At 53.6% G+C, this 23,137-nt stretch overlaps 7 protein-coding genes across 7 annotated transcripts; 5 read left to right on the forward strand and 2 right to left on the reverse strand.

Annotated features, from left to right (window-relative positions):
* Positions 1-2,175: 2,175 nt before the first annotated feature.
* On the forward strand, positions 2,176-3,665 carry CLUP02_06104 (uncharacterized protein; the record flags this gene model as incomplete). Its single annotated transcript, XM_049285108.1, has 4 exons — positions 2,176-2,358; positions 2,421-2,917; positions 2,976-3,053; positions 3,113-3,665. 4 exons carry the CDS (start codon positions 2,176-2,178, stop codon positions 3,663-3,665), a joined length of 1,311 nt encoding a protein of 436 aa, XP_049142251.1.
* Positions 3,666-4,400: 735 nt separating this feature from the next.
* On the forward strand, positions 4,401-5,348 carry CLUP02_06105 (uncharacterized protein; the record flags this gene model as incomplete). Its single annotated transcript, XM_049285109.1, has 1 exon — positions 4,401-5,348. The coding sequence occupies one exon, from the start codon at positions 4,401-4,403 to the stop codon at positions 5,346-5,348; it is 948 nt and encodes a 315-aa protein (XP_049142252.1).
* A 2,170-nt stretch (positions 5,349-7,518) lies between these two features.
* CLUP02_06106 (uncharacterized protein) lies at positions 7,519-8,274 on the forward strand (the record flags this gene model as incomplete). The annotated part of the gene is made up of 4 exons (XM_049285110.1): positions 7,519-7,602; positions 7,724-7,742; positions 7,810-7,953; positions 8,030-8,274. The coding sequence occupies 4 exons, from the start codon at positions 7,519-7,521 to the stop codon at positions 8,272-8,274; spliced, it is 492 nt and encodes a 163-aa protein (XP_049142253.1).
* Positions 8,275-8,478: 204 nt separating this feature from the next.
* CLUP02_06107 (SWIM zinc finger protein) lies at positions 8,479-10,065 on the forward strand (the record flags this gene model as incomplete). The annotated part of the gene is made up of 1 exon (XM_049285111.1): positions 8,479-10,065. The coding sequence occupies one exon, from the start codon at positions 8,479-8,481 to the stop codon at positions 10,063-10,065; it is 1,587 nt and encodes a 528-aa protein (XP_049142254.1).
* A 474-nt stretch (positions 10,066-10,539) lies between these two features.
* Positions 10,540-12,261, reverse strand: CLUP02_06108 (uncharacterized protein; the record flags this gene model as incomplete). The annotated part of the gene is made up of 1 exon (XM_049285112.1): positions 10,540-12,261. One exon carries the CDS (start codon positions 12,259-12,261, stop codon positions 10,540-10,542), a length of 1,722 nt encoding a protein of 573 aa, XP_049142255.1.
* A 6,234-nt stretch (positions 12,262-18,495) lies between these two features.
* Positions 18,496-19,116, reverse strand: CLUP02_06109 (uncharacterized protein; the record flags this gene model as incomplete). Its single annotated transcript, XM_049285113.1, has 1 exon — positions 18,496-19,116. The coding sequence occupies one exon, from the start codon at positions 19,114-19,116 to the stop codon at positions 18,496-18,498; it is 621 nt and encodes a 206-aa protein (XP_049142256.1).
* Positions 19,117-19,613: 497 nt separating this feature from the next.
* Positions 19,614-22,722, forward strand: CLUP02_06110 (uncharacterized protein; the record flags this gene model as incomplete). Its single annotated transcript, XM_049285114.1, has 7 exons — positions 19,614-19,616; positions 19,844-20,306; positions 20,362-21,059; positions 21,117-22,019; positions 22,121-22,163; positions 22,270-22,425; positions 22,616-22,722. 7 exons carry the CDS (start codon positions 19,614-19,616, stop codon positions 22,720-22,722), a joined length of 2,373 nt encoding a protein of 790 aa, XP_049142257.1.
* Positions 22,723-23,137: the final 415 nt, after the last annotated feature.

A 23,137-nucleotide genomic window follows, 5' to 3' on the forward strand; every position in this document is an offset into this window, starting at 1 on the left:
CTTTCCTCCTCGAGACCGTCAGACCGCCTCGGCATTTGCTTGGAGGCATTTTCAAATACAGCCACGGCCATAATCCGATACTGTCTGCCCGCCCCTCTCTGCCACCATTTGACAGGTCAGTCAACCAGTCAACCTGCACCGGCTCTGCCTGGATAAGCTTCCCCGTTGAACTTCGCGGTTCCGCACGACGTGGCCCACACATGTAGGTACTGGCAATTTTCGCATTCGTCGGCCGATGGCAATGACTCGCCAGCCTTTTGGCTAAACGAACGTTGGTCCCGCCGCGGGAAGGGCTGAACTAACGAGTGGTTCTTCGTACGGCCGATACACTGAGACAGTATTGTCCTCCGTTGCTGCCCATCCACCGATCCAATCTAACTTCACTCGGGTATCCATGTCGTCCACTCTGGCTTACTCTGCCTTCTTTCGCATCGTACGATGGGCAAACTTGCCGAACGCCAGGCGGCCCTCGAGACCGAGAAAACTCTTCCAGATTATCGCAGTTTCCCGTAAGGGTACCATCAGCGTACCCCATGTACGGATAATGATGGTCCTTCGGCTTCGGCCGAATCGCAACCACCCAATTCCCAGAGGCAAAATGCTCAAGGCAAGACATGCACCGAGGGACCACGTTGCGAAGCAGGCCTCAAAGAACCATCCTGATGCACAACAAATGCATGGTTATCGGGTTCTTGTCTGCTTACCAGCAGGCTAAATACTTGGTCATAAACGATAACTGAGAGAGCCAGCATCGAGTCTCGACTGTTGTGGTCCCCAACTTGCTGCTCCGACTAATGATTTCTTTTTCTAGGAGATAAAATAAGTCAATGCGGACTGACGATTTTCTCTGTCGATCAAGAGCTATGGCCTCTCGCCACCAGCCATCTAGCAGGATCATAATAATACACTCTCGCTGCTTGCACATTGTGCACTTTTGAAGCTCCAAGATATGACGCTGCCCCCCTGGCCCGCGGTTTATGGACCTGGTCACGATCCGGAGCCTTGGAACCCATCTCCGCTTTCATATCGAGCATCCGCCTGGGAGGCATGTACGGATACCGCGAGATCATCAATTTAACAGTCATACAGGGAATCTCATCCTGATCACAGACTGGCTGGGTCTGTGAGGTGACACTTACTGGTTTGATGTGGTCCTTGAGGAAACCAATAGCCTCTGGCGTGACAAAGCTGATCAAACCTCTATCACAACCCATTCTTGTCACATACTCGCTACGGCGTATCATACCTGTCAGATTCTTGGGCGACGGAGCCATGCTTTTCAGACGAAAAGGGTTCCTCTTCTACGGACCAACGATGCCGAAGATCCAAAATAGTCCAGTCAGAAACCGACCCTAGTGTAGGACTGGCATCATCCCACTCGACCCCGTATTACCTACTTTGTGGGGTTTTCTTTTCTCCAAGTGTGGATTCGCTTTCTCCCAAAGCATCTGTCTTGCAGATGAACAAGAACCACACGGAGTCGCGGAACTACCGGAGAGAAAATTGTCGTGCGCCTGGCGACTAGCAATTTCTCTGTGCGTATATGCAGGCCTGGTGGGCGACCCTGAACTTGTCAATCCCAGTCAAACCCTGGACGTGGGCGTGGCTGTCCTGAACCCTGCTTCCTCGCGGCAGCTGCAAGTTGCGTCCTGTCTCTCCATCATGGCGCAGGATGTACTGCTAAGCCAGCAAGTGACCCGATTGAAGGTATTGCTTTTCCATCTTTGCATCTCGTATAGCTGTCGTTTTTATCGCAATGGCGGTGTTAACCACGGATTATCGGCACGGAGAACTTGGCCTTAAGAGGAAGATTTCTGAAGCGAAATTTCGTTGTAAAAGAAGGTTTTCTGGAACATGCAATCTTTAGATGGAGAAGAACACGATTTGGGCCTGGGGTGTTTCAATCTAAAGTAGTTGAGAGAGATACACTCTCAAGACCTGGTCCCCTCGTGGGGAACCGGTACATGTATGGGTGTTTTCTTTTTCCTCTCTGAGCTCCCTACCCCCCACTGAGTATTCTTTTCTGACATATGGGATGGCGCAAGTTGGGCCACATACGCCAGGCTGAGAGTGGGAGGGCTTATAAGATCTCGCCATCCGCGTTTCCGTGTCAGTGGGAGCCCCGATGTCTCTGGTGTTTTGCCTGAGCCATACTTCGCCATCTCGACTTACAACATGGACGGCTCACTAGAAACACGAGTTCCGCACAATGATATCCAATACAGAGGCATGCAGCTCTTTGCTGTCCAGCTGTCCTTTATGCTCGCGGCCGGCTTCTTTGTCTTGGCAAGAGCCTACGTTAAAGTATGCATCGTCAAGAGCTTAGCCGTCGATGACTGGCTTATCTTCGGGGCCATGGTTAGTACTGTTTCCGACCCTCTCATTTTTCCCTACTTGCCACTGACATGAACATCTCGCAGCTTGGTTACACAGCATACGGTGGCATCGCCCTCCACGGCATCACCAACGGTGCCACAGGAAAACACATCACAGAACTCACGGTCGACCAAGCCGCCGTCTCCCTCAGAGCCTGGTACATCTGCGAAGTCTTATACTCCCCGATCACGCTGGCGATCCGAACCTCGATCTGTCTCCTCCTCCTCCGTCTCGCTCTCAACAAAGTTCACCGCTGGATCATCTACGCCAACCTCGTCGTCGTCTGGATGATCTCCATCGCCTTCTTCTGCATCATGACCTTCCAGTGCATGCCTCCATCCTACTTTTGGAGGCAGCTGTACGGAGACCCGGGGTCGTGTATTAACTTCAACATAGTCCCGGACGCGACCATTGCACACAGCATCATCTCGGCGATATCAGATTGGTGCATGGGTTTGCTGCCGATTGCCCTCTTATGGAACGTCAACTTGAACCGGCGTACAAAGGCACTTGTTGCTGTTCTCTTGAGTATGGGCATGGTGTAAGTCAAGATATCCTCAATACCGTGGCGGAGCATCCTGTTTCTAACAAACATCTAGTGCTGGCGTTGCTCTTATAGTACGTATACCATATGTGAGACGTCTCGCCATCTCGGCAGACTTCCTCTACGAAACAATGTACGTCCCCAAATGTCTGACTTGACAGGAGCACCTGGCTAACCTTTTCCCCTCCACAGCGACGTCGCCATCTGGAGTGTCCTGGAGCCGGCGCTAGGCATCATCGCGGCTTCGGTCACCAGTCTTCGGCCTCTCTTCCAGAACTGGGGTTTTGGATGGAGCAACAAGAGCAAACAATCTCGTCCGTCTGGCGCGGGCTGGGTCAATACGAGCGGCCACCCAGGAACGAAAGAAACGTCCGGCGCCGTCGCCAGGGGAGGCAAATCCGAAAATTCGAATTCCACCGTACGGACATTCAATGACATTGACCGGGCCTTGTCCGGCACCGGGTCCGATATCGAGCTGAACAAGACGGTCCGGGACGACGGGCGGGACGAGTACGAGGAGTACGACGCGTCGAGGCCGTCTTCTGATCTCGGTCAGAGGAGCCACGTCCAGGAGACGCAGGCGCGCGACCGGCCGGTCATCAATGTCCGTACAACGATTGATATCATGTCGCACTCGAACCACTCAATCGATCAAGTTCTACCGCCGGCGGAATGCTCTGCTGGCGACAGGGAAGAAAAGGGGGCGCAAGGAGAGCCGGGGGATCGCCGGGGCAAGGTGATGTAGGCGATGTGTTATACCCATTTCATTACAATCGTTGTTTTTCCTTTTCGTCGTAGAGTCCGGCTATAGATTGGGGTATACGGAGTTTGGGCGTGCTCATACCTCGCAGCAGGAATGTGTTATATAAAGAGGCTATACGCCTTCAGGCCGGGTAATTTGACCACAGGCTTTTTATGAGGAATAACGAAGGAACGACCTGAGATCGAGATGATGGAATTGCTTTCGAAATGATTCGTTCAATGAACTGCATCCTCAGCGGATCGTATTTAGAGGCGAATTGCAGTCTATTCGGCGCCAAATACTAATCCATCGTTCACATCGCAAGCTCGGCTCCGAACTACCACTTTTGGTATCGTGGAAGCATGTCGCAAGACCTCGCGGCAACTTTCTGGGTCCCGCTTCTCTGAGATGGCCTATTGATACGTCATCTCAATATTTTTCTTCAACTTCTGTGGCAACATGGCAATGGGCTCTGCGGATATGGTCGGATACCTGCATGTGGGAAATCTCCGACCACAGCCTCACGCTGGACGGGTTCGTTCGGTCCCGAGCTCACGAACTCGGAACAGCGCAGCCGTCTGGAGATGTATAAAAGACATCTTCACTTGTAACGAGGCTTCCGAAGTCCAAATCCTAGGTGTGACACTCTTCGACTATTCGACCTTACCTAACTCTTCGAACCTCACCCACACTGTACATCGTCTTACATCCTCACTCCCCGAACAACAGAACTCCAACATGAAACAGATTCTCAGCCGGCCGGTCCTCACCGCAGCCTCACTCCTCTCGATGCTGCCACTCACATTCGCCCAAAACGCCCAAGTCAAAGTCTCATTCGACTCGACGTTCCGAACCGTCGCCCCCCCAAACGACGCCTTCGCACAAGACGCATCACACGTCCGCGTCGTATCAGCCATCCTCCTCGCCCTCTCCCTCATCTTCGTCCTCATCTCCATCGCAGAAAGCAAGCGCTGGTCCTCCACCGTGCCCACGGCCCTGACCCTCGGCGCCGCGACCTGCGTTCTGCCCGAGGCCGTGGACAACTACCTCGCAAACTGCTACTGGTCGCAGTCACACGACCCGTCCCAGCTCATGTTCACCTTTCTCGGCCGCGAGTTCGATCTGTACGTCGGCATCATCTGGTGGTCCTTTGGCGCCGTGCTCGGATGCACCATCTTTGGTGCGCTCATGCGCGGGGTCAGCAATAAGACGCTGCTGGTGTTTCTTGGCCTCGCGGGTCTGTTCGACGTCGTACTGGAGGAGTGCCTGCTCAACTACGGCGGGCTATACCTCTACTACGGCCACCAACCCCTCGTGCTGTTTAGTTTGTTCCCCTGCTGGTGGGCATTCTGCAACGTCTCGGCCGTGTTCCTAGGCATCGCCATGACGTACCGGTACCGCGAGTGGTTCAACGGGTGGAAGAGCGTCTTTGTGCTGCCGATACTGCCCTTTTGTTACGTTGCGGGTTGGTCTCTGGCGGCTATGCCTACTGTATATGCTGTTCACGCCGACTATAAGCCCGTTGTCACGCAGCTGTGTGGCATTCTTACGTGTTGTTTGGCTTTACTTCAGATTGGTGTCATTATGGATGTTGTTCTTGGGAGGCAGGTGTTTGAGTCCGGCCACACTTCAGGTCGCGTGGTTCGATTTGAGGAGAAGACGTGGTCAGTCAAGTCTCGCAAGTAGGCTGCGCATCGTAAGACTCACCTTTCGTAAAGGATTGGTGTTGGGAAGACAGCAGGTCGTCTGATCGAGAACAAACCTTTTCGTTTCAGAAGAGGCACAGTACTTTTGTGAAGAGTTCAGACAATAATTTCAGAATCTCTCATTCACCAGGAACGACATCCGCTGCAGGAACTGATTTGGCCATCAGACAACATGACTCTATGATTTGCTATCAATGTTGCCAGTTGCATCAAACTCTGAAATGTCAGAGTCATTGTGAGGTCGTTATCAATCAGGTATGAATCAGAGTTCTGCAAGCGGAAGCTTTACCTGACTGATGAGCAGAAACTGCACGTGGTTCCGAAAGGGTTAGGCCAAAGTGTGCGCTACGAAGTGACCGAAGCTCAGGGCATCTTCCGCTCGGCAGTAGATATCAGATGGCCTCCCTGTGCCGGTAACCTTAAACCCACCACTTTCCGCCCAAGAGACGATTGCGCGGCTTTTTGTGATCCCGATACAACCCATATTGCAATCTCTCTGCACTTCCGCTAGGTATACCTGCCAGGCTGGTTCAATCATCACTGTGTGACTACGAGTTTCATACTAACCCATCGATCACCATCGTCAGCCTGGCGTCATGTGACATAAAGGGACACCGCCCTGCTCTTGCCCAGGCATTCCCGGTCTAGACTTGGTACACTTTCTTTGTCGAGATACGTCACATCCTAAGCCCTGTTTTGCTCTGAAGTTTGGAAGATTGCCGAGTCCTGAGAGATAAGTTCACGTAGGCGGCTATCGCGCCTGTCTGCAGGATGACTCTTAACTCCCATAGTGACACGACAGCACTTACACGGACTATGAATAGATCACGACGCTAGATGCCTCTACCAGTGATCCTGCGAAGCCCCTTTTGCCCCTGTCGTCTGCCTAAGGACCCATGGGGAAGCCGTTGATGCTTGGCTATGGTCAAGCACTGCCGGTCAGTCCGTCAAAGGCTTCTGCGGCTGAGGAAGTGCCGCAGAGGCCGATGTCAAGTCCAACAGGCCTCAATCTATTCACGCCATCGTCGATCAAAGTGATTGGCTGTTTATCGGGAGCCGTACAAGAAGACGAATAAGATACCGTGATGATCCTGTCGCTGATCCAGTCTGGTTGGCTCTAGGTTGCACCGAACAAGTCCGAATACCCAACTGCCTAGGGTAGGGTAGACCAGGACCATCGTGAGGCCTCTCGGCCATGGACCCCCTTCCTTCTGGCTTGTAAGGCGTTCCAACCGATTTCCGGGAGTTTGGAACCACGGAGGGAACAGCGGTCCTATGCTTCGAAGAAAGCCTTGTGAGGTGTTTATGACGGTCGTAGGAGCACGCTGCACAGCAAAATGGACCGGGTCGAAGAGGGCCGCGACAGTTGGAGGGATGCGGCCGGTGATGCGGCCAGAGGAAGGCTGTGATTTGGTGAAGTTGGATATCTCATGGAACCCAGAGCCTGATGGACGTCAGAAAAGGGAAGAAAGTGGGGCGCGAACATATTCGCGGTCGCAGAAGCGGCCGGCCCGTTCGGGGCTGTGATTCCCGTTTTCGGCGTAGCCACGGTGGGGTTACTACCGGCCCGTTTGCGCGGCCCCCAGGCCCCAAGAGGCAGCGGTGACTGGACAGTTCAGGAAATGCCTGGGTTCTTATTGGGCACTCGGATTCTAGTCTCCTTTCTAGACCAATGGCAGCAGCGCATTCGTGGCTCGAGCCGTGGCTGGATGTACTCCAAGCCTGGGAAGGGAATTTCTGGGCGGGAATGGAAGGCTGCCCAGGAGCCCACGGCACCGCGACGGTGGACGACGGCCCTTCGGCGGTCGGCCGTGCGGTTCGGCCTTTGGGCGATAGACGCGACCCCACTTTTAACCTCTTCAACCGGGCCAGGGTACCTTACCCAGCACCCCGGCAGCCAGGATACTGCCTCTCTCAACTTCGACTTCTCTCCTTACCATCGTCATCGTCAAAGTACGATTTATCGCAATCTGGCGAACCACAGCACAGAAATCAACGTATCTCTGCTCCAACATCTCATCGTTACAGCGCATTCTACGTTTCCCCCGGTGCCCTGTTGAGTCGTCCCGCCTTCCCTCCACCCGCTTTGCCGTACTTCGTCCTATGAATCGCGCCAGACGAGACCTTCTCGGTCACTTATCCCATTGTTCATGCGTCGTAGCTTTTTCCCCCAGACCCTGGACATGGGAAAAGAAGAGATCAATGCTCCTCCCCATGCCACGCGCGCGCCGCCGGTACGCCACACACGGCGCAAAGACCTTCGATCTGCGCAGTCCGATGTTTCTCTTTGGGCCCTGACCTTACTCTGCATTGCTTTCCCTTCCACCCAAACTTCTACGACCACCTGATGTGGAGTTTCACGACCCAAAACCTTGTCCCAACTCTTTTGCGCAGCGACAACTGTTTTGCGCCCCAGCCCGATCTTTTCTAAACCCATCCAGCCTTTCCCGGCATAGTTGCTGAGCTCACGGCACACATCCAGACTTCGGTCTCGGCCAGAGCGAGCCGACCTCCCACATCCCTCCACCTCATCCCGCCTGATTTTTCTTCCCAGCAGCAACAGCGATCCCAGGATCAGGGGCCGGGTGAAGATGCAGGAAAGGAAAAAAGTATAGAAAATGGAATTGTTTCTAGAAGGTGATCTGATCAACTTCTCGCAAGACCAGGGGTGGGAAAGGAGGGATCCCGAACCGGCCAGTAGTCGTCCTCGGTTCTGCTCTTACTCCTTTCTACCGCACCCCTCCTCCTGCTATGCGTCATATCGTCCATCTCCATGGGACCTGCTCGCCCACCACTCGTGTGCGAGTACTCCCAGGACTCGTCTTGGTCATGTCTTCATCTGCCTCCTCCCGCTTCTCCCCCCCTGCTCCAACATCTCATCCAGCATCGCCAGCTTCGCCAACTAGCACTAGCATTGGGTCTCTGGGGGTCTTGTCACAGTTGGCCTCACTCCGCCCCCCCTTTTCTCCCTTCCCCCTTCCCATCCCCCCCTGCCATCTGACCTTTGGATCCTATAAGTAACCCGTGAACCGATTCACCATGGAGACCCCTTCTTCATCAGCAGGCTCTGTGAAACATATAGAACTTTACTGCTCCCTCGCACACCATAAATGTCTTCATCATCCTCTCCCACCCCCGTAGCCAAATTCAGAGAGCTCTCTCTGGGAAGAAGGATGCCTCCCACAACCAGAGCCCAGGCGCACCGGCAGTCCCTCAGCGATATTACCACCTCAGATTACTACGACGATGAGGACGACGGCGGCGGATACATAGACGACGATGGCGGCTCCAGCAGCTCCGAGCCAGAGTCCGATTCGGACTCGTCTCTCGTCGACGACGACGACCACTCCATCATCCGCTCCCCCTCCAAGCTCGTCTACAAGCTCGACACGCTCTCCCACGACGCCCGCCTGCGCGTCCGCGAGGCCTTCAAAGATCCCCCCCGCCTCTCGCTGCAGTACTGCCGTCTCAGGGACGACGTCTACGCCTTTCAAATGACGGAGCTCGTGCCTCGTTCCATCCGTATAGGATCCCCCGACAGCCCCTTCGCGACGCCCCGGTGCTCGTGCCGGGAACAGCAGCAAACGGCCGGCCCGCCCTGCAAGCACCTCCTCTGGCTACTGGATCAGCTCGTTAAGCAGACGCTCTATGATCACGACCCGGCGTCCCCCCTGACCATGACCGCGGACGGCTACCCAGAGGAGATTGGCGACCCCTTTTCAGACATATCGGCCTTCCACCTTGACGTCCTGGCTGACGGCCTACGCTGCGACGTTGTCACCCCAGGCTCGGAAGAGGACTCTGAAAACACCGACTCGGACGAGGCAGGAGAAGACGAAAATCAACGGCAGCACCCGAACCCTCACCGCGTCGATGAAGCACGCGAGATGCTCTCAGCTGTTATGTCCTCGTCCTCTCCTGAAGACTACCGCCCAGACCTCTGCTCAGATCCGCCCTCCACGGGTAAGAAACCAGTCAAGCGCCGCGACCTCGAGGGCACAATCTTCCGCATGCTTCTCGCCAACAACGACTTCTTCCACTACTTCCTCTCCCAGATGCGCTCTACAGATCCCGTCAACGACCCCTTTCGCAAGCTCTCCCAGCGCGTCGACCGCGTTCTGCGCGAACTCGACTCCTACGCCACCACCTCCACCAACATCCCCTCCTCAGAAGGCGGCTCAGCAGAGGGCCCTCGTGACGTAGCCTGGGCCGCACGACACATCAGCGGTGTAATAGGCCTCGTCCGCACCTCAATATTCAAGCGCGATCGGCCCCTAGAACCCCAGGAGCGAACAAGCGCCGCCCGCACCCTAGTACACATCCTCGCCGCCGTCGTAGAGCGGAACCGCGACTTCGTGTCCCCGACGTCGACGACGAGGCCCGCCGCCATCGCCCGTCGAGACAAGAACCTCTTCCTCCGCCTCGTCGGGGACCGCGACGAAGACTTCGTCCTCGGGGTACTGAGTCTCCTCCCGCCCGACGCGGCGGCGCCATTCCTCCACAGCCTCGAAGACATCCTGGACCAGCTGGGCGTCAACGGTGCGCCGGCCACCTACGTCGAAAAATTCCGCTCCCTCATTGCTCGGCTGAGGAGGTCGGGAGGCAGCGGCTTAGCCATCACAAGTTCGCCGGGGGCGGGGTCGAAACGCCACGGACAGAGTCAGAGCCATGATCGGGGATCCAAGAGGATGAGGTGACGTGGGAGTACACGCACACGTCCACGGGACTATATTCCTACACTGCATCCTTTTTTGTTGAAGATGGAAAGATAGGGAAGCACAGAGCGTTCCTCTGGACCTTGGGGAGGACAAGTCTCTTACCATATTTCTCTTCACTCTTGTGTCTGTGACACTCACGCCCTTTATCTATACTTATCATGTTCATGTATATCCCCTTGACACTACCTGTACTCCCACACATCTTGTTTCTCATTTAGATTGCATGATTGTTAGAGGATGTAGCGCGCCAAGTCTCTAGGCAGTGACTTTGGTCAATTGGGTGCTTGTCCAGGCATCCCATATTTCTGGATTTCTCCTCTCTTGTTCTGCAATACAATAAATACCATTATCTATCCCCGAGTCGTTCATTTCTAAGTGTATACATCTGTTCTGTTCTGTTCTGTTCTGTTTCAGCCCTTGTAAAGCCATCTTTGGCCCGGTGTCTGGTCCTGTTTATAGCTCATCCCGAATCTTCTCTAGCTCATCTAATACGCTCTGTAAGCTAGGTCTGTCGAAGTGGTTCTCGCTCCATTCTCCGCTCGATTTTGAGTGGTCTCTCATGGCCAGGAAACTCTCGGCCCACGCTATCTCACGTTTCCACCACGTCGCAGCAGCTTGTCGGATGTCCTTGGGTTCAGTCTTGTTCTCCTGACCTTTGAAAATAATTTTGTTGCCCTCTCTACCGATCTGGTCACCCAAGGTGGCACGACGGCCACTTGTGCAACGGTCGATGAGCGAGCGTAGTATCGGTGGCGTTCTGAGAAAGGCAGGAAAGTCGACGTCGGTCTCCCAGCGATAGGACTGCCACACAGCAGCTTGCTGAGGTGCGCTAGCTCCCTCAAAGATGCACCATAATACTCTCCCGAGCATGTACACCTCCGATGCCTCCTGCTCCCTTGGGCTGAGACATGCCCAGCAGATATTGTAGCCGTTGATTGGATTTGTATACTCCTCTCTTGCTTGCAGAGACTCGAAATCAGGACACAAGCGCCTCAATATGTCAGCATAGTGATCTCTGGTATCCTCGGGTATATCGTCATCGGTAGCTAATATGCGGATGTATTCGACAGCATTGATCTCTGGGGACGCAAATTCGCACCACACCCCGCGTTGTTCAAAGTCGACCATGACTGCATCTCTGTCCTTTGATAGGACGATGTTGTCGAGGCGGAGGTCAGGGTAGAATGTACCAGAGGTTCTACGGTGGTGCAGTACACCCGACGTAATCTGGATTGACCATTTGAGTTGTTCTGTTTGAGAAATCGTGTTGTGGATTCGTGAAAGAGGCACAATGTCTCTTAAAGTACCATAGTGATGATACTCCAGAGTAAAGCCGATGACAGCAACTTTGCTACCAAAAGTGCAACGCTTTGTGACGAGGTGTGCGGGACGTGACATGATGTTCTGGTGTGGTATTGTTGACAACAGAAGCTTAAGCTCATGGTACAAGTACTTGGTGTAACTTGTCAGTGTCTTCAAAATCCAGAGGCGACCTTTGATTTGAACAAGGCAGACACTGTCGTGGATCTGTTCGACAACATGAACCTCGGACAAGTCGATACATTGCGGTATCTGAGCTTCGGGTCCCCACATCTCAGCGAGGGCGGATGCCGAGAGAAGTTGACGTTCGAGGTAGTACGTGGGTGCAATATTGATCTCTATGGCTCTGACATCGAGAGAGATATCTTTGAAGACGATGCGGGAGCCAAATGGCACAGATCGTAAGAGCCCTTCTGGGTCAGGCAGTCGTTTTGTCCAGAATTGTAAAACCCGAATGATGTGCTTGGATATGTTCAGCTTTTGAACTCGGGCGCGATCTTTGGTATGGAACGCCACATCCAAATCCAATAATTGCCGGATTTCGGGCGTTTGAGTTGACTGCTCTGGTACAAAGGCATCGAGACGCAGCGGCGGCGTTGGAAAGAGAAACGTAGGAAGGACGTAGAATTGCGTCCCGAGTCCAGTACAGCCATCGATGCGCCACAGAGGATTTGGCAGGGGGTCGAGGCTGTCAATGCGGTTTTTGGGATTCAGCTGGGAGTGCTCCCAGTCATCGGCTGGCGGAAGTCGATGTGGGATGCTACTATCATGGTGCTCGACTTCTGACAGAGAGACGTCCGTGAAGGCTGCTGTGGGGTGGATTATGTCGTGTATAATGTCCGATCCCAGATCCATCTTGTGACGGTAGTTGACAGGCTTGGGCAATGTTGAAATCAGACTAGCCAATGGCGCTCAACGTCATATAGCGAAGGTGTTTCACGGCATCAAGGAAGTTGATGGAAGATAGCGCAGAAGAAGGCGACAAGTGGCGCTTTGGAGGGGGGACGAAACTGTCAAATGACAGATGGACAAAATTTGGGTCTTTCCTGAGTCGTATATCACTGCAGAAGCAGAAAGTCAGCAGCGAGAAACACTATAGAGTTGTGTTACCACAACTGCGGTGACTGACAAACAAGGTGTTGACCGATGGCGGGGCGGCACGACGTTGCACCAGGCAATAGGCCGAATCATGAAATTTGGCGATACCGGTGACAAGGTACGCATGGACTGATGAGTTCTAGTGATCCAGGAAGTGATCGTGAGCGTGGGCTTGGGTATGGGCGTGGGGAATTTGCATGACAATGTTGGGTTCCGATTTGTGTGTTTGTGTGTTGCCCTGCATGCGTAGCTGCAGTTGGAAGGGGAGATGTGCCAGGTCCTTAAGCAGGGCGCCTGATTGGTCGAAAGGAAGGATGAACGGTCAAGATGAGGAGAAGAGCTGTGTTGGTTGACTCGGGGCCAATTGGCAAGAAACGAGTCGAGCACAAGTGCGAGGAAGATGCCAGCCATACGATGCTGGCGGTAGAAGGTGGTGGATGTGAATGGCGATGTCACCTCGCAAATCTGCAACTTGGGTTTTCGCCCACTGAGAAGTGACAGTTCCCACCCTAGGCAGCTTCCATGTCCGCGAGCCGCACTAGTTGGACTCCCGTCGATATGCTTGGCCAACGCCGTTGCAGCTTCCTGCCTTGTCTGCCTTGCGTAGGTGTGAACTTTTGATAGAGGCAAGAAGCGCCAGTTTAGGTAGTGTAAGGCGAACAAGCAGACGGTAAGGCATGCGTGCGTGTGTGAGCTTGGAAGGTGCCGCGGATTTATCTCCTTCGGTATGTGGCAAGGTGCTCAGCTGGGCAGGCAGACACGCTGGCAAGGCAGGCAACGGAAATCGGGGGGCAAAAGGCCGCTCCGTGGTTACTTTTTCTCTTCTACATGGCCTCGGCCCGGCAGCCTCTCTCAACGCTATTGTTTCTTTTCCTGAGTCGCTACTTGCATCGACGTCAAGCCGCGGCCAGCCGTTTTTGTAAGACATGAAGGCAGCGTGCAGCAGCTTGGATCGGCGTTGTCTCGGTCGCGTTCGCGGGGAAGGCTTTTGCTCCCGTCGGGGGTACATATGGATGCGGGATTGGCTTGACTGCGTAGCTGGACAGATGGTAAGAAACAGCAAACAGGCAGAGAAGGGGCATCCGATCCATACAGAACAGATCGAATCAACCAGCTTTAGAGTGAGCGACAAGGTGATGGGAACGGCTATATGGCGAGCTGAAGGTTGGAAGCTGGCAGCCGCAAGAGTCTCCGGAGTCAGTGTAAACATGGTCAGAACGGGAAGCTTGCAGAATGCAGGAAATAAGCAAATGGCGGTAGGGCCTAGGTAGTCATTAATGCAACTTGCCTCGGTGCAGATCTCAAAAATAAGTATTATACCCAAGTATTGTTCAACGTGCTGTCTGCCCGTCTAGCGAAAGTGGAAAGTGCAGGCATCTCGCTTCGTACTTACATGAGGTAAATGTACGGATAAAACAGCCGAGAGATCCGAAGGTAGGTGCGTCGAGGATGAAGTACCTTCTCGTGCCTCTCAGTCTGTTAGTCGTTTGAGCAGACGGAAGGATGCAACTTGATAATATATCAACAAATGCAGGACGCTTGCGGTGTCACTGCTCTGGCTGCTTGAGACTTGTTCAGTCCAAATAAAGTTGACAATGCAGTCGCCTTATGGAGGTCTTTGTTCGTTAGGTATGGTTAGCCAATACGGAGGAAGCACACAACCCAATTGAATGGAAGCTAAGGCACCCGAGTGAAGGTAAGGAAGCCAAGGTGGTTAGGCCACAGGTGAAGTTAGGTAAGGTAAGGTGAGGTGAGGCAAGGTACCTTAAGGTAGGAAGGGACGGGACGGTCCTTGCCTCCGCTACTTCCCCGACTCAAAAACGTGCTTGCATTTGGGTGCAATGTAAGTGACATGAGGGAGGAAGTACCTTACCTACCTACCTTACCTGACTTGAGGTGGTTACCTACATTACCTTATTCTTGCTGTCCTGCCACTTGCTCAAAGTGGTGATGGCGCACTAGCGCCTGCTTGCCTGCTTTCCTCCTGCAGCATAACCTGGAAGGTTGGTACCGCCTCTTACCTACCATCATGGAAGGTACCTTAGACAAGGCATTTTGAGGTTTCAAGGTGCCTAGGTACCTAGGTATTCGCTTGACCTACTGGGCTACCTCAGGCAGATACAACCCCTTTGTCCGAAAGCGTCGCGACTTGGCATCTCAACGTCCCTCCAGGTGCAAGTGGCACTGTAAGCGCAAGCACCTCTTCCATTTTCCTCAAAAAACCTAAGGTAACGTAAGGTATTCTCTCGTGAGCTTTCCTGAAATGAGTCGTTGATTCATGTAGCCTTAACTCAACACCGGCCTCCTGGCTTCGACGTTAGAAAAGGCCTGAGCACACACCGACACTCCGTACTTCTCGGCCGGTCGGATGAAGAACCTCAACCATGGACGTGTCGCCCGGCACATGAAGCTTTGACTTTGCATTCGGACCACCCGACCCGGTCTGCACTCCACGTGACGAAATCGGTGCCGTACCTGTGAGCGGAGATGAAGCTCCCTTCCATTCCTCGCCTTTGTATCGGTAGATGCCTCCCGCTCTCACATCACCCAGTCACGGCAAACCTCAACACTTCCAACTGTCGATTCTTGCGTCCCTAGGTGCTCTTTTCTCGCTGCATGCTGCCATTGCGCCGGCAGTCCCATCCACATACTTGGGGGTCACCTTGACCGCGAAGTGGGTTGCATTGCCGCCGATGCTCGATGCGACTTTGTCATAACCTCCGGAGTACCCTCCGGCCCACCACTACGTTCAACCCCGGGAACCTCAGCCAAAATCCGATGAGGACAAGGTCGAATTGTCTCGACCGACCTCGCAAACGTCATCCATTGTACGGAGTAGACCCCTCAACAATTCATTAAGGACTGGTCAAGTGGACGAAGGTCTGGAGCACTTTCAAAGGCGCTATGGCCGCCGAGCTGCATCTCGGCCAGAAGCCGCTCTTCGCTGGGGGTCCGACAAGGCTCGTCGTTCCGCAGTACACTGCACTAAGGTATTTCCTTGCCAACTGTCCTCAAGCAAATCACTGAACGCCACGAATCGTTAGACCAAGACCAACATAGTCAGCCTCTGCTTTGCTGCTCCTCTGCACAAATCTGCGGTTGGCATACGTTGCAGTTGACGATGTTCATCCTCACCGGGTGGATACATCCACTCCATGGGCCGATGCTGGTACCCGACTCTCCCGTCCACCAGCTCGGCCCCTGGACTTGACCGATGTGCAAGGTTGTCCTTGTTCCGCCGGAGACTAGAGCAACGGGACATCTTCCGTAATCACCGGAGCATGCATGCGCAGCCGCTTCATGTACTATTATGGGATGCTGAAAAGGACCCGATAGCTAAGGTAGGTTTGAACCGACTCAACCAAAAAAGAAGTCCGCGCAGAATTCACTAATACAATCTGTAGGCCCCATGTCCGCCTAGGTACCCGAAAACTCTCCCCGCCCGTTCGGACACGATCGCATGCTAGCGCATTGCAACCTGTCTTGTTCAGTGCCGAGTGCTCAGCAGATCTCAAGAATCGGCAGAGAAATGGATCATTATGCTCTTCTTCCGGTCTTACGCATTGTTTAGCGTCGCCCCGATTAGTTCTGCGACCCGTTGGAACTTTATGGCCATTGCAGTGCTCTATTTAGCCTGCGAGGCAGTCTAATGAGATCTCGGCAAAAAAGATTCCAGCCAAAATTTCTTTAGTCCGGTAGTACTCCGTAATCATTCGTCAATCCCCAAATCGTCACCGGGCTAATTATGTGCAGCATAGTCTGTAAGCGGCCAACACACCCTGTTCACGAATCATCACCGCTCTGGCTGCAGCTTGGGGAATCGATACTGTGGTACCCGACCAAAGTATGGATACAATGTTGAGCATCGAAACATAGCACGAGGCAGAGCTAGACACACCAATGGCTGGCAACCTCCGACGGAAATGGGCGGTACGGAATAGCGCTGGGGTTCGTGGGTTTGGGGGCATGCCACGGCACATAATCTCACTTGGCTATCGCCTGGCCTTGCTGGGGTGAATCCACACACTTTCACGGGTCGAGTCTCTGGTCTGTCGAGCGACCATCCACAAGCGAGGCTCCCGACTCACCGGTTGCCCATTCGAGCTTAAACTCTCCACGGTCTCCTGCGTCCCACCAGAACTTGGTGTTCCTCGTCGTTAATGCCTGCTCTGAAGCAGCAAATTGCAACCGTGTTCACTGTTGGCAGGCCGATTTTGTGCATCTCACAATCACCGAGGCGTGGTTCAGGGATCCAACTTTTACACATCCGCTCTGTGTGGCCATCTCGCAACGCTCTTACTTCACTTCGCCTCACTCGACTGTTACGGCGGCCTGCAGAGGAACGTCAGACGCTGATTTGATACGAGACCGTTAGCGGGTGGTTCCCTGACCTCATCAGCTGCATCGACAGAGGCTGCCATCATTGGTGACGCCCGCGCATGCAGGGCTTTGCTTTCGACAGGCGCTTTTACCTGTGAAATGGCCGAATTTGTTGACCGACATATTTTCTCGAGATGAATGTCAAAAGTTTGCTCTCAGCCGGGACACCAATTCGCAGGGCCCGCTCGCAATGCACCCTTTTGACCTACGGCTGCTGGGGGGATCGACTTTTCGCGGCCAAGACGCCGTGCGGCCGTCGACTTTCTGCGACTGCGGGTATGCTTGCAGTTTCGTAATGGTAATTAGTCTCCAACATTGGCTGCTCGTGAGCGGATTCTATGGGAATTTCGCCTTTCCAACAACAATCCGCCTCTCGGGCAACACGCCAGGACCAGGGGCTGGGGGGTGGTTAAAGGCGGTCAAGGCCTTTTTGAGCAAACATGGGGCTGTCCAAAGTGCGTATTCTGCTGCATGCTTCACTTTCTGACAGCCGGCAGGTTCCTTTACCGGCGCTCCGAGGGGCGGCCCAACAGTACGGCCAGGCCTAGTCAGGCCAGACCGTGGTGGTGGTGTTGGCGGCGGTGGACGTACACCCGGTTACTGGGGCAGAGCGGCTACATCATCGTCAAGAGCTGAAGATGTTAATTTCACTCAATCATGTGCAAGCTACAGGCTGAATCGACTGATCGATCGACTGACAGGTTTCTGAACGGACCAATCATTTTGTTAGATGAACCAACTGGGCTGTTGACGACCCAGAACGAAAACGAAGCTCTTCACAAGAAATGTTTTCCTTGCCCCTTACGTGGGACGGGTTCTTCTTCATCTTTTGTCCCGTCCATATCCAGAGGCGGCACAGCAAGTCGGGTGTGCCTAGCATATGTTCGTCAGCTTTCTGGAAGCACTCTCACTCCCGGAAAAGCGGTGACAATCTGTGGATCGGGTTGAATACGCATTGTCAGAGGGGGGGGAAACCACGAGGCTGTTCTTAGCCAACCTTAGCATACACACGCATCCCTAGACTTGCAGGCTGCTCGAGCGATCTAACTAAACGAGGGTAAGTAGGCAAAGGGTGTCAGACTCTCGGGACCGTGGCGCATTACAATGGAACGTCGAGAAGCACAGAGGTTATATCGGAAAAAGAGACGATTAGGGAGCCAAATCTGGGGGGTTGCGGCCGCACGCATGGTGGTTGGTTGCCTCGGCCTTTTGGTAACATGGCGCACATTGCTAGCCGGGCGATGGAAATGTGATGACTCCCAGTCCTAGATCACGTCGTCGCCCGCATGGGATCTTTCATGGCGCTTCACGTAAGCACACGCATCCGAATCCACATCTCTTGGCCAGACAGGAGACAGGACAGCCTTGGGCATCCATCCGCCTCCCGAGACCAACCGATCACCAGTGTGTGAAGTTGTAGCGGTCTTTGCAATCGTTGGCTAGCAATCGTAACAACCTTCGCCGTGAGCAACAGTCAGAAGCATCAGCAGATCCAGCATCAGAAGTGTCTCGACACTTGATTGGCCTAGCGTTTGGCCCTTCCATGCAGACGAAGCAAACGGCACCTGTTGGTTACACAAAAAGAGGCGGAAGTGAAGGCCAGAAACAGGATCAGCAGCGCTCACAACAGTCGGTTCCATGGTGTTCTTTCCACCACCCCTGTCGCCTTATTCCCATCAGACGGGCAGCCTGAAATCCATCCACTCGGCAGGGGCGGGAAGATGCTCGGCTCCTCTTCTCGCGTGGCGTGGTCTCAAGAACCCCTGTCCTCTCATGAGTACCCCTCAGACCGGTGAAATACAATTCAGCACGGGTGCAGCCCACTTCCTCAACTTTCCTCTCACCGAGTCTTCTCACTTCAGCCTCGACTCCTTCGAACTGACCGACCGACCGACCAGCACAGGATACGCCAATCGCCAGTACCAGAGTCTCTATCGGCACGCTCTCTGATTCTAGCCTGCCAGCGCGCGCAACGCTGTGCTCCACCGAAGGAGACATCGCACAAAGCAAACAACGAGAACGACAGCGTCTCGAACTTGCGCCAGACGGGCGAAACATCCAGGCGACTAGGCTCAGGCCACGGCCAGCAGTATCTGCGACATCCGTCAAGGCCGAGGAGCAACGGCTGCAGAAACCGACAGAGAGAGACAGCGGCAGCAGGAGTACACCCCCCTCAGAGAAAAAAGAGAGTGAGGGAAAGAAAGAAAAAAAAGAGCAGAGCGGCATACGCATACCTCCAAGCACAAGCACGCACACGCACGCAGCAGCAATACTTGCCGTCTTTTCCTTTGGTTCATCCCCCCCCAGTTTCGGCCGAGTGTATGCTGTCAAGCAGGCCTGTCTGTCTCTCTTCACAACGGCATTCTAGCCTGACTCCCTACCTCCATTTCCACTCTGTATTCCACGCCGAGTAGTTCTTCCTCCGCCTTTTGTTCCTGGCCGAGTCATCAACCCTCCTTTCCTTTCCCCTACCATACCCTCTTTCCTGTACTCCACTCGCGCACAAGGGGTGCCATTATGTGGCAATGGCTCTCGTGAGACCGTAACTCCCTCCCCCACCCCCTCCCGGTGAGGCGCAATTTTCTACGCTCCCCTTGTGCTTCGCTGTGCCTGCTCACTCCTACTGCTTGCTGCTTGTCTCTGCCGTATACCTTATACAGGTCACAGACTGTGGTACTTGGCCTCGCTACTAGGCTCTGTCCAACACACCCTCTCTCGTTGCATCAATCATGGTAAGAGATGTCCCTGCTTCCCGGCTGGCGGCAGCGTGCATGGGATATATCACCGATCTTCCCCAATGTCATTTGAGCCCAGCCGCTGTCCCAGCACCCGCATCATTTCACACACATCGTTCCCTTATATCTTTGTTAGCCCTGGCTGTTCCCGTTTGCTCTGGCAATTCTATCCCTTCCTCTGCCCTATTGCACTTTGAACGTGCGGTGGATTGATTTCATCTTAGAATCACAATCATCTCAGAAAGCGCCGGGTCCCCGGCCCCGAAGACGACTCTTCAATAGTGCCGGGACATCACAGCTCTTCGCCTTCTCCATATGCCAATATACACTTCTCTACCCTTCACCCCGAGACCCAAATCCTGATCAACCAAGTCGCGGACCTATACAACATTCCTGGTTTCCGGCTTCACCAAATCCTTTCCAACACCTCGCAAATAGAAAACGCTCACAAGAGACAACGGCTTGTATCAGGCTACTCCATGTCTTCTCAGTACGCAGGAGGCTCTCTTCCTGAGGACTATGAAGAGAAGGCTCCACACATTGGGCAGCATGGCCTTGCCAACGTCGAACTAGATCGTTCTTCAGGGTTTCCAGGTCCTGTCGTCAATGGATTAACACAGGGGATGCAGACGCTGGCATTGGCGTTCTGCCAAAACTGTTGGAGCACCTGTGCTGTTACCAATGATGGTATGTATTGCGGCGTATCAAACAATCGTTCAACCCTTGCTGATCCAATAACCAGGTTATCAGCCCCTTCCTGGGTCAGAGGTTGCTACTTATGACTATGGAACCAACAGTAACAGACCCTATGAGGTTGAGAAACCCCCTTCAGCGCAAGTTTCTCAACCAGACGTCTACGTCCCTCCTCCAGTTGTCTCTAACACCCAAAATCCATTTCCGGCCGGAGACAGCAATTTGCTGGGCTCCTATGTGTCCAGCTATCAACCTGTACATGAGGACCCTAATCAGACATTGGTGGCCCAACACTCCGGACCTGACACCGGTGTCTACGTGACTGGGGTATCGGCTCCGTCCTTCTATTCCACAACACTCAGTGGTCATGTTGGTGGTGAACCCAGTTACTCGAACGCAAACACCCTTGATCGTCGTCTGACTTCGAGGGAGACTCTGCCGCCTACATACGGCGGCAACATGATGGATATGGTCATATCTCCAGCGTTACAAACTCCCACATCTGTGCCTGTTACGACTGCCAGATTTGCTATGGACTCAACATACCCCATGTCCTGTGTCAAGACTGAGGACATGGACGGGCCTATTGCCAACACTCACGCCAACGCTAGTCTTGATGTTGTTTTCCCCAATCAGCGCCCACCAGCCGCAAAGCGTGGCCCTTTCAAGGACCAAAAGGCTCGGGAGGAGACAGCAGCAACAAGGAAGAACGGTTCCTGCATTCGATGCAAGATGCAGCGAGTGAGAGTAAGCATCACAGAGAGGTTTAGAATGGTGGATTCGACTGCTGACAAACGATATTAGTGTAAGACTGATCCAGATGATCCGAAAGGGCCGTGTCTGGGCTGCAAGCCAAGATCGAACACCAATCATCACAAACAACTTATCCGCCAGCCCTGTGTACGCCACAAAATCACGGAATGTCATTTCTTCAAAAAGGGTCAAGCACCTGGTTTCGAGTGGACCCAGCGTTTCAACAACGGCATTGTAGACAACATCAATAACTGGGCGTCGAATGAAGTGAGGATTGTGCGCTTGTGGGAGGGTTACACGCCCAGCAGTATGTGGGTTCAGCTCTCTGTTCGAGAATTCGTCCCACAACCGGGCGACAAGCTGGAACGGACTTGGGTTACCGAAGAAGGTGAAAAGAAGTCTGTGGCGATTCCCACGTATGCCATCACGAACCTGGACGACGCGCAGACGGCGTATGAAGATTATATCAAGAGAGGCGTCGTTGAATGCTTCAACTCGGTCGTGGAGAGTGTGATGGGTGTCAGGGATCGACTGCTCTTCGAGACCTACCTCAAAGCTTGGAAACTCTCGCAGGATCCTTCAACGGCTCAAGATGAGAAGGACCTTCTGCTTCAGACGCTGGAATTGTGGATGGCGGTCCGCTTGACGACGAAGTCAATAGAAATTGTTGGGGACGACACGCTCGGAATGACACGCGATATTCTGGACAGCAGCAGCCCGCAGCACGGACGCATCCCCCTTCCGCCGGTGATGGGAGCTCAATTGGATTTGGTCCTCATCCAGCATATACAGACGAGACTTCGACGAGAAATGCTGGAAAAGCTCCAAAAGATGACGCTGCAGAATAAGCAGAAGACTTGGTTGACCACCTACCTGGTGACGTTTATGTTGCTGCACAACATCGCTCTTGTGACGGATCACGATGCTTCATACGCCAGGAAGCATGGTATGAAGGTGAGTTGTGATGGGAGACCAGCAGGCTCTTCAGCTCAATGGGGGAGCAGCCATGAGTTGCTTGGCAATGAGGTTGCTAACAAATATTTTTGCCCTGGCAGACAAAATTCGCAAGGCAGACAGATGTCCAGGAATACCATATGGGTAAGTGAACAATAGCTGGCTGAGGCGCTTGCTTTATGTTCAGCGGTGGCCCAATCTGTTTGGCTTTTTGTTGAGTAAGACATGCTGACGAAAGCCTGACGAGCAGGAGGAACGATTCTCCTCGCGTACTTCCACTACTGCAACAAGGGAATCTACCCATTCTCCGAGGATTGCAGAGACCAGGACTTGCGGACGCTGGCCCAGCTGGACGACGACGCGGTGCAGTTTATCCACTACACGCGCGCAATGGCAATGCAAAACAGTCAGTGGCAGCCCATGTTTCCTAAACCAAGCCCCCCCCCCCTCCTTGTGACCGATACTGGAGTATTTTGGGGGTGGTGTCTGTGTGTCTGTGTGACTGTTCTGTGCTAGAGAGATGCGCATCCCTTGGATCGACAGTGTGACAGGCCAACCAACAAGCTGGGAGTGAAGACTGACGCGATTGAAACTAGAACGCGAATGGGAAGAGGTACAACGAGCCAACCAGTACGAGCAGCCATACTTCTTCGTCAGCCAGCTCTTCCAGCGAGACTGGCAGCCCCAAACCTGGGCATATTAATCGAGGTGGGTAGGTGGGCAGGTGGAGAGAGGGATGGAGGCTAGGAGATGAGGGGGAGGGCGATACTTTCCGTTCGGATCTTCCAGGTTGTTTTTACCGGGACTGGGGAGGGGTGCACACACTAAAGCGACGTGCAGAGGCGCAAAGCGGGAGGACCCAAAAGACAAGTCATTGGCTTTTAAAGGTTTGGCATTGAAGGCGGTGTTCATCTCATGCTTTCATTTTCTTCAGATTTGTTTTTTTTTGTCATTCGCGAGCAGGCCGTTTGATACTTACTTATTCTTCTCGTTCGACCGGGACTCTTTGAATCGAAGAGGTCCACCTCGGTCTGTCTGTTTATTCTACGGAGCGATGGCGACGGCAATGGAGGGAGAATGCATACCGGTGGCTCTTGCCCATCCTTTTTCTTTCCTTT

This window comes from Colletotrichum lupini, chromosome 3 (assembly GCF_023278565.1).
Source record: "Colletotrichum lupini chromosome 3, complete sequence".
Taxonomy (NCBI): Eukaryota; Fungi; Ascomycota; class Sordariomycetes; order Glomerellales; family Glomerellaceae; genus Colletotrichum; species Colletotrichum lupini.